Below are 10,038 nucleotides of genomic sequence, written 5' to 3'. Positions count from 1 at the left end.
GCACTCAACATTCACCCCCATCCAGGAACAACCTGTCTCGGGAGAAGCCTCCTGTCTCAACACACCCCAGCCTCCCCCACAGAGACACACAGCCTCCATTCCAGCTACATTTGCCCACCTGCGGTTTCTTGAACAGAGATTCTCTACCTTTTGCTGTGCTGATACAGTTGCTCCCTTCTTTCTTTCCTTTACTATGTGACACACAATCTCTTCTGTCAGATATTTATAATTTCTGCATACGCGACTTTGTTCCCAGTCAAATTAGAAACTGTGTCTTCCAATTCATCTTAAATGCTCCCACCACTCTCAGCAAGGTGATTGGCTCAGAACAGACAGTTAATAAATGTCTGTTAAAAGAATTCACTCCAGGGCGCCTGGGTGCCTCAGTCAATGAAGCTGTCTGCCTTTGGCTCAGGTCTTGATTCCAGGGTCCTGGGATAGAGCCCCGCATCATGGATCCCTCAGCAAGGAGCCTGCTTCTCCCTCTCTCTCTCTGCTGCTCCCCCTGCTTGTGCTGTCTCTCTCTGTCTGATAAATAAAAATCTTAAAAAGTAAATAAATAGAGGAATTCACTCCCAACGAAAGTGAATTTTACTAGCACTATTATTATTATTATTATTATTATTATTTATCAATACTGCTTTCCTTACCAAAGGATCCACTCTAAAGGATGGCACTCATCTACCTGGGCCGGGTAAAATCTACGTGGGCTTCACAATGGCTCTCATTTCTTTGGATCCTCATCGAAGATGTTTTCCAGTTTTAGTTGGCAGAGATGAAGAAGAGATTAGGAAACAGGTAAGGACCATACAAATGTCAATGATAGAGTAAAATTTGGCAGCCATTCAATTCATTTCTTTCTTTTTTAAGATTTTATTTATTTATTTGACAGAGAGAGATCACAAGTAGGCAGAGAGGCAGGCAGAAGAGAGAGCGAGGAGGAAGCAGGCTCCCTGCCAAGCAAAGAGCCTGATGCAGGACTTGATCCCAGGATCCTGACATCAAGACCTGAGCCAAAGGCAGAAGCTCAACCCACTGAGCCACCCAGGCGCCCTTTTTCCTTTTTAGTGAAGTATGAATTGCCTACAGGAAAGATCACACATCTTAAGTATAATCTTTGAATTTTTGCCACTGCTCAGATAGAGATATAGAACAGTGTTGGGTTTTAGGGGTGCCTGGGTGGCTCAGGTGGTTAAGCCCTTGACCTCTGATTTCAGCTCAGGTCTTGATCTCAGGGTTGTGAGTTCAAGCCCCACGTTGAGCTCCACACTGGGCATGGAGCCCACATTTAAAAAACAAAACATAATTTGCTTTTACAATGTATTTCCACCTAGAAATATCTCCCCAAAAGATTTTCTCCTTTCAGCCCTCCACTTCTACCTCACTGCCAAGTCAATTACTTGCAACAAAGTCTCTCTTCTTTCCCTAGTTCCTGGCTCATGGCAAACACTCAAATACTTGAATGAATGAATGAATGAATGAGTATAATCCACGAATATTGTTAAATGAAAGAGACCCAGTTTAGAGGGAAAGGGAGACCTGTAGGGTTGTGCCAGACCTGTTTTGGGTAAATTTTCCAACTTTGCCTACATGAGGTTCTGGAGTTAAAGGGTATTTACTGGGAATTTACTAAGTTTTTTTTTTTTTTTTCTCTGTAGATTTTAGGGCACAGAAAATTTGTGCTTAAGGCAGGGCTCCGGCTCATCCCCCGCCCCAGCCCCAGGCCTGGCTGGCTCTGCCTTAGCCAACCTGTGCCTCCCAGCAAAGACACGGTCCAGCCAGTGGGGAGCCATCCATCTCTGTCTGGATGCAAGCCAATCCGACCAGCTCTGCCTTCCTGCCAGCCAATGGCCGGGAAGCAGGGGGCGCGCGGGGCGCGAGAGGGAGCGACCGGCTCTGAGTGGTTTAAATGGGGTCCGAGGGCCTGGCGGCGCTAACTTGGTGTCCCTAGTCCGGTCTAGATGAGGCAAACAGAGTCCCGGAGCCAGTGCTTCTGTGTGCGCCCTCTGCCTGGACCTAAGCCCCTGGGGTCTCGGTTTCTGACTTGCCCTGGTGCCCATTCTGTAGGAGAAGAGCAGGCGCCCTGAAGTCCCCTTGTCTATGGATACTGGAGACGCGCTGGGTCGCCCACGAGGGCGAGGGGGAGGAGAATGTAGAAAGAGCAGGAGGGCCCCTGGGGATGAGAACAGACGGGAAGGCAAGGCCTCGGCGGCCGCTCCCCGCGCCGCCCCCCCCTCCCCGAAACCGCCGACTGCCCTTCCCGAAACCCGGTCCCGGGCAGACGGCGCCCCCGCCTGCCGGGTGCTGCGTGCTCCGCTCTGCGCCCGCCGGCTCCGGCCTGGGGCCGCGCTAATGAGGCCGTCTGCGGGAAAGCCGGTGCCAGCGGGCAGAGCTCTAGGCAGACGGCCAGGCCCGCCTTTCCCGCGGCTCCGCGGGGCTGCGGGCGCTGAGGGGCCCGGAGGCTCAGCGGAGTCTCCGCCTCGGCCCGCAGAGAGCAGGGCCAGCAAACTTGGGATCCCCGGGAAGAACCAGAGCCCTCCATTCCTCGGCTTCCAGTGCCCTCTCCGCGCTATCCTCCCCTCGCTGCGGGCCTGGGTCGGCTGCTTTGCTGCGATCCCCTTCCCGGTAGTCCTTTAGCAGACACCTTTCCAGTCGCCTCTCGGCGTTGCAATGCCCTCTCCGTTCGTTCCTCTTAACCCAGTACAGTCCCTGCCCGGCCCTAGGAGAGGGGGTGCAGGAAAGCCACCTCTCCCCAGCAGTTCTCCTTCCCCAGGGCGCTTTGCGGGAACTGCTGCACACAGTTTAACTTTCACAGCCTTGGTGCGCAACCTCGGTAAAATAGGGATAGCATCGCCTGGTCCGCAGGAATTCAGGGAACCAGTTTGTGTGCAGCGTCGGGCCTTCCCGTTCCAGTCCCTGCATAACTGGAATTGCAGGGCCTCCGCAGGCGCGACCGGGTTGCTAGGAAGCGAATTTGCCCCTTCCGACCTTGCGGTCCGTTTAGAAGCAGTGGATGGTGCCGGGCACTAGATGAAGCCGCATATTTGCCAAAGTATTCCTGGAGAACTTCTCGTTTCCCGTCGCTACACTGGCCCCGAACTCTATAGCAGTTAATTGCATATTCTTTTTGTCTCTGTCGGAGTTGCCTTGTTGCATTATTTACTGGAAAGGGTTATGTACGCAGCGCCTACAATGCATTTGTTTACATAACTATATCTTTATCATTTTCTCTAATTACAGTAGTCATACCCATTATAAATAACCAATCTTAGAGAGTTTATAATGTAGGACGTGATAACCCGCAGGGACAGCGTCCATTAAAATCCAAGGCTCGCTGCTCTCTTACTGTAGCAGCTGGCAGAAACTCGTCAGTCCACGCTGGCGCAGAACTCGCAGGCGGGTCAAGCGTGTTGGTTGCTAGGGCAACGCCCTGTTATTAGCGTCGGGGGGCCTGGGAGGATCTTGGGAACAGGGTTTGGTTCCGCCCTGGAGGCGGAGTTAGTCAGGGGAGCAGGACGCGGAGGGGGCGCGTTTCCCTCCTTTCCCTCCAGGTGGCGCTGTAGGATCGCGGATGCGGTCCTGGGGCGGGACTCCCCGCGGAAAATTGTGCCAGAGAGGGGCGGGAGCGGGGCGGAGCGTGGAAGGGTATCGAGGGAAACGAGCTGTTCCGGGACCCACCGTTACACATTCTAGGGGACTCCTGTACAGGGTCGCGGGGACGCGTCGGGGAAAGAAAGGGAGAAACGGGAGGTTCTGGGACAGGGAGAAAGAAGGGGAGTTACGTCGCCGAGGAAGTCGCTCCATCCTTCCCGTTCGCCCCGGGCATCCCCTGCCCTTCTCTCCCCTCCCTGCAGACCTCCACTCTTCACCCACACCCTCTGGAACACACTGGGTGCTCTGGACACACATGCACGGTGGGGCTGGCCCATGCTTCCTCGCCGCCAGCATCGGGCCCAACCATGGCAAGCTCGCAGGGCTCTGGTGCCCAGGACGTCTGCTAGCAGAGGAATTCCGCGGCGCCGGCCATGCCAAGAAAAACGGGCGTGCTGTTCCTCAGTTTGTCCAGAGGAAGCCTTCCGCCCTTCCGTTTTGGAAGCTGGGAATGGAAAAAGTGACTCAAAGAATTCCCAGTAGGGTCACCATGTGTGTACCATCTTTTCCTCTCTTTTCCCCGGAGGTCTGTGCCGCTGCCGCTTAGGAATACACTCTTTTGTCTCCTTTTCCCCGAATGCGCGCCATTTCAGCCATTATTACTTTTTTACCATGTCCCGCAATCATACCTAGCCCTTCCCATCACGTAGGGGGCCCCGTGGTATCAGTATCACACCCCCCTCACGATGATAAATCGTCCCCTTCTCTTGATCCCCTCCCCCATCACGCGACCGCAGGGTTAGCCCTGGACACCTCGGTCCTGGGCCTTCCGAAGATGAGCTGTGGACAGTGCGGGAGCCCTTATCAGAACTTACACAACACTTCCCAGCAGAGAAGGAGACCATTGGCAGGAGACAAAGCAGGTTTATTAGGGTTCTGGGGCCAGGGATGCCTAAGGTCTGAGTTAAGGCAGCTCAGCTGGTTCTCATGGCCCAAGGGGCAGGCCAGGGCAGTGAGAAGGGGTGAGTCAGTGCTGAAGCCCAATCTTTGCATCTCAGAGTCCCTGGCCAGAGACCTCAGGAGTCAGTTCTGGGAGGGCTTAGGGATACAGAAGGGTCTCTCCTGTTCCCTGGGGTCTTTGAACTTTTGCCAGGATTAGGGAAATGCTCTGGGGGCAGGGAGACCTGAATGCACAGTCTTCATTTCAGTAATGACCATTTAATTTGTTCCTTGGCAGACTGAAGAACCTGGGGGATAGGGAATAAGGTTGAGAGAAAGAAACTGGGGGCGGGGGCGGGGGGGGGGGGTGAATATCAATTGCCCTAACACGGTAGTGAGGGGGAGGTCTACAAGCCCTTCTCTAAGTGTCCCTGCAACGTTCCGTCACTAGGTGGCAGCAGCTCATCTGTGCTTGGCTTGAGTGGGGCCGGCCCGCAAAACAGCAGTCCAAACTGGCTGCAGCCAGCTCCCAGCTCAGGCCCGAGCCTGCCCCACCGGCCACAGTTCCCCCGTCGGCAGCCAGGGGTGTGGCCGCAAGCCTGGTCTCTGCCAGGCCGTGCCACTGGAGCGTCCGCCCACAGTGCCACGTCTAGGCAGAGACTAGGCCCAGGCCGGTCACTGCCTGTGCCCAGCCACCTCGGCACCCCCCTAGCTGTGGCCGGGGCTGACAGCGTGTCCTCAACACCCCACCCCAGCCCACTGCTTATGTGGCACAGCTGACCAAGGGGGGCTGGCCCAGTGCTGCCACAGGATACCTGCTTTCAGATGCGTTCATTCTCCAGTTCTGCTGAGGACTTAGACAAATCCATACAACTGTGCACACATAATACCCACATGGTGGGGACCCCAGGTCTGTCCCTCAGATCATCTCTCTGGCCATCAGGCCTCATTCCCCTCCCAAAGTCCCAGCCCACACTATTACAGTTCTCACTCATTCACAGTCTCCCTCCTCTCTCAAGGGCTGCCTGGCCCTGGGTTTCTCCAGCTTTTCCCAGCCAGAAACCTAACTTTCCCTTCCTTTCATCTCCCGTTCACTACCTACAACTTCCTTGGTTCTTCCTCAAGAATTCATTCCCTCTTTGGAAAAAATAGGAGCTGGCCTAAAGCTTTCCCTGCATTAGCTCTCCTAATTCTCCTAGTAATGCTGTGAAGAGTGTCCTGCCCTTCATGCGAGGCCCAGAGAGGTTGAGTAACTTGCTGTAGGTCACACAGCTTGCAGGCGGTAGGGTGGAACAGACATCCTGGGACATCTCATACCAGCACCTGTGTTCCTAACTGTTCTGCTCATTGTTCTCCAGCCTCTCTCTGACCTGAAAACTGCCACATGGCTGCCTTCACCCCAGCAAGGTCTGAGGAGGTACAGGGTGGGGGGGAACTGGGAGGAGGGAGAAGCGGGGTGAGCAGCAAGGGCAGGAAAGGAAGTGGGCACCACACCTGGGGCTCCACGCGGGATGGCTTGGGTCCCGTCCCCTGCCTTAGCTGTCACAGCAGGAGGGAGTTAGTGCACTGAGGCGGGAAGGTCCATTAAAGCAGGATTAGTCTGGGCAGAGAGACCTGTGGGCAGACAGAATGGAGGTCAAGCAGTGGGCCTAACAAGCAGGAAGTTTGCACAGCTGGGGAACCAGTCAGGCCACAGGTCCAGGAACCTGCCCCGCCCCCAGCTCCACCCCTGCTGCACATGCCTCCCAGACTGGACCATGCAGGAGACTGGCAGGGATGGGCTTCCCCACAGCCAGGTCATTCAGGGGCAAGGGGGCAAGTGGTGAGTGGAGACAGTTAGGGGGTCCCTTAACAACTCCAGCAGGAACCCTAAGCAGCATGGGGTGAGAGGTTAGAGAAAAACTATTTGGTACCCTTTCTGGGTTTGGGGGAGCATCAGGTGCCTCATTCCCCAGAATGTTTTGGGGGACAAGGGACACCAGTCATCAGGGTGGCAGCTCACCCCGGGGTTTCAATCCAACTATGCCAAGCCAGGAGATGAGGCAGGCTGCTGGTGAGGCACCGAGCACTTACGAATACCCAGTCTGTGCCATGACTCTCCAGGAGATGGCCTGTCGCTGTCCCATCCCTTCCCTCCTGCACCCCTGACTTCTCAGCCTCGACGGCTCCCCTTGGTCCCTCTGGGAGGCTCTGCTCTCCTCCCTCTAGCCCACTTCTGGCCAAGGCAGATGCAGGGGGCCTTACCTGGGCCACACTCTGTTCGCTCAGGCTGCTGTCATCTGCCTGCAGGGAAGCAGTGTCCAAGGGCGGTCAGGCCAGAGGAGGGGTTCGGGCGAAGCAAGCAAGGTGAAGGAAAGGGGCTTTTGAGGGGGGAGTGAGGGGATGCAGTGGTGGGGGGGAACCCCGAATACACCTGACTGCTGAGTGGGAGGGAGCCTTGCAGCTGGCCACTTGGAAGCCAGGCCCCTGGGGCCCTTCTCTGGGAGCCCAGAGAACAAAGGCACGAAGGGGAACAAAGATGGGAGAAAAGGTTTCATCGAGACATGAGAACCCAAACTAGGCAGAGAGGGTCTCTCTGTACCCCCACTCTCCAAACTCAAGGCCAAGGCAGCGACCTGATGTCTCCTGGAGAATTTCTCTCTTTCCCCACTCTGTACTTCCCCCTGGGGAGGACGGTGAGGCACTTGGTGATTCTACAGGGGGAGAGAGGTCACAAGATCTCTTTTCCTAACTGCCACCCCCGCAGGTGCATCGACCCAGCACTTGCTTCTGCTAGAGGAGCTCGGGTTCCTAGTCTCCTGGCCCTGGCATCGCCTGCACGGGGAGGACGGGAGGCAGGGAGGGTGGAAAGGGCAGCCCAGTGACACGGGAGTCAGGGACCCGCCTAAAGACTCTTACCCTAAAATTCACTTTCTGGATCACTTGCTGGGGGTCGCTCTCCAGAATCACGCTACAGGATGAAACAGAAACCAGGAGGACAATCAATGACATGACTCCCCGCTCTGAGGCCCCTCCCTGCCGGGCCCCCTTCCCTCCCTTTCTATCCTGCAGCTGCCCCTTCCAGGTTCCTTCCCACTGACATTCCTCAGCTTTGATTCCTCTAGGTCTCAAACCTGATGGTCACAAAGCTTTGAAATGGGGTGTCCCTGGTCAAAAGCTTTGAAATGGGGTGGAGTTAATCCAGTCTAGAATGATCAGAGTGTCAAAAGCAGAGACTGAAACGCTCTGAGTTCTTGAAAGTGCCCTTCACCTTCTGGATCTGGGGATGGATGCTGATGTGGCAAAGGAAGGGAGGGCCCGTGGGGACCCCATCTGGTTTCACTAGTATTCTATGCCACGGGGTCACGCCGCACAGGAGAAGAGGACACTTAAAATCAGAATCTATCTTCCCTTTTGATAGACCCAAGGATCAAGGCTTTTCTTGGCTGTCCCACAGTCTTTCACCACACAGTGGGGGTGCAGGGGAGCTTCTGTGGGTATGAGCAGGGGTGCGGGTGTGAGGGCTGGTCACTGCGGGTGGGACCAGGGTGGGGGGGATTGACTGGATGGTCCTCTTCACCCCAGGAGGCTCCTCTAGGGCAGACACCGAGTTTTGCTTTCATGCCAGTCCCAGGGGAGTGACCAGGTCTCTCTTGAGAGCCTCTTCCAGGCTCCATCACTGGGGCACCCAGCACCCCTTCACCAGAGAGCCTTCGTCCATAAAGACAGGAACATCCCAAGCCAGGGCTCCCGTCCAGACACTGTCTCAACCGACACTGCCACCATTTTCCTTAGAGGGAAACTGAGCTCCCCCGGGGGCAGAGACCTGGAGGCACATAAAGCTTACATCTACCCTTGTACAGGCTCCTCCAAGGCCTTCATTTTGTATTTATAATAGTGTGTGTGTGTGTGTGTGTGTACGCACGCATTCCTTAATGAGGTTCCACAAAATTGTATACGCTTCGGGTCCCACCAAGGCTGGTCTTACCCCACTGGCTTTGGGGTTCAGGCAGTTAGCACAAAGCCTTGCCACAACAGGCAGTGGGGGTGGGAAGGAAGAGGGAGGGGGGAGGGAAGGAGAGAGAAGAGAGGGAGGAGAGGGGGAGGAGGGAAGGAGCACGCGGTGCCCCATCTCCCAGAGTGTACAGTGTCGTGGAAAGAGCACAATTTCTGGAACCATGCACCTGGTGTTCGATCTCGGCCCCCTGGCAGACGAGACCTTAGACAGGTCACTTGAATCATTGGAGAAGAGCTGTGAGCTTCACCTGCCTTGCCTCATTTCATCCCCACACCTGCTGAGGTGGTCCCCTTAACCCCACTGGAAAGATAAGGAAAGGTCATGCATCTGGCTGATCTAATTAGGGATGGAGGGGTAGGGGTGTGTGTGTGCGTGTGTGTGTGTGCGTGTGTGTGTGTGTGTGCGTGTGAAAGGTCATGCATCTGGCTGATCTAATTAGGGATGGAGGGGTAGGGTGTGTGTGTGTGTGTGTGTGTGTGTGTGTGTATATATATATATATATATATATATATATATATATATAGTAGGGAGCTGAATGGAGATCTCCCAGGAAGGGGCAGGGGCCTGTGCTGCCCCTTTCTCCCGGGCACCGGAGATCAAACCATTCCCCAAACCCTGCCTGTTCAGCCACTAGCCATCATTTGACCTGAGATTACTTTCTGGTTTGCTTGATTTTGGCTCATGCTGAAATCAACCTCCATCCTCATGAGCGGGGTGGGAGAAAGGTGGGAGGGGTTGGCCAGAGAGCCAACAATGTGCTTGGTATCATCTAGAGCTGATGACCCTCAAAGGCACCTCCCGCCGTGAGTGTCCCGGAGCTGCCCCTCTTCTCCCCGCCGGCTCCTCACCCGCCATCCACAATCTCGTCCAGCACCAAGAAGGCCCCATCCATGTTCTCCAGCAACCAGCGCTTCTCCACGTTCTTCCTGAAGGCAGACACAGCTCCTGGACCTCTCCATGGCCAGGAGAAGCTGGGTTTCTGCCGAGGTGAGGCAGACCCACCTCTCTCCACCCATCCCCCTCCCCCACCTCCAACAAGCACGGGGAAGGAGAATATCCAGGACAGTGAGGGCAGTGCCTATGCAAGGGATTCCCGAGCTTGGGTCCCCGCTTTGCCCAACCTCCCACACTCCCACACTGACACTGCATCCACCAAGTGAGCCCGAACGCATTTCATAGCTAGCTTAGCTGCCACAGCTGAACTATAGCTAACTGTCTCAACTGTAGACATTTATTTTCGGTTTATCCTGATTTGGTTTAACCAGACCATATTCACTGGGACAGATACCAGGTAACTGAATGGGGGTGCAGTGAAAACCATGCTGAGCTTCAAGTCCAAAAAGCTCTGAGTTTGAGTCTCTGTCCTTATACAAACAGACTGTAATCCCAGGCAAATCGCCTAACTTCTCTGGACCTCATTTTTTGGCCATACCCTCATGTGGCTCTGCTCTGGGTGACACCACGGTGGTCCAGTAAAGGGCAGGGGCCTTGGGGAGGAGGCGGCTCTGGCT

General features: G+C 55.3%; 1 protein-coding gene across 1 annotated transcript; it reads right to left on the bottom strand.

Moving 5' to 3' along the window:
* Window positions 1-4,495: 4,495 nt before the first annotated feature.
* On the bottom strand, window positions 4,496-9,965 carry COPZ2 (COPI coat complex subunit zeta 2; the record flags this gene model as incomplete). The annotated part of the gene is made up of 5 exons (XM_080826643.1): window positions 4,496-4,838; window positions 6,775-6,813; window positions 7,429-7,480; window positions 9,376-9,506; window positions 9,960-9,965. The coding sequence occupies 5 exons, from the start codon at window positions 9,963-9,965 to the stop codon at window positions 4,791-4,793; spliced, it is 276 nt and encodes a 91-aa protein (XP_080682769.1). The 3' UTR covers window positions 4,496-4,790.
* Window positions 9,966-10,038: the final 73 nt, after the last annotated feature.

Source organism: Martes martes (genome assembly GCF_963455335.1).
Source record: "Martes martes genome assembly, chromosome: 16".
NCBI classification, from domain to species: Eukaryota; Metazoa; Chordata; class Mammalia; order Carnivora; family Mustelidae; genus Martes; species Martes martes.
The sequence above is the reverse complement of the archived record's forward strand: the minus strand, read 5'-3'. Positions and strand labels throughout refer to the sequence as shown.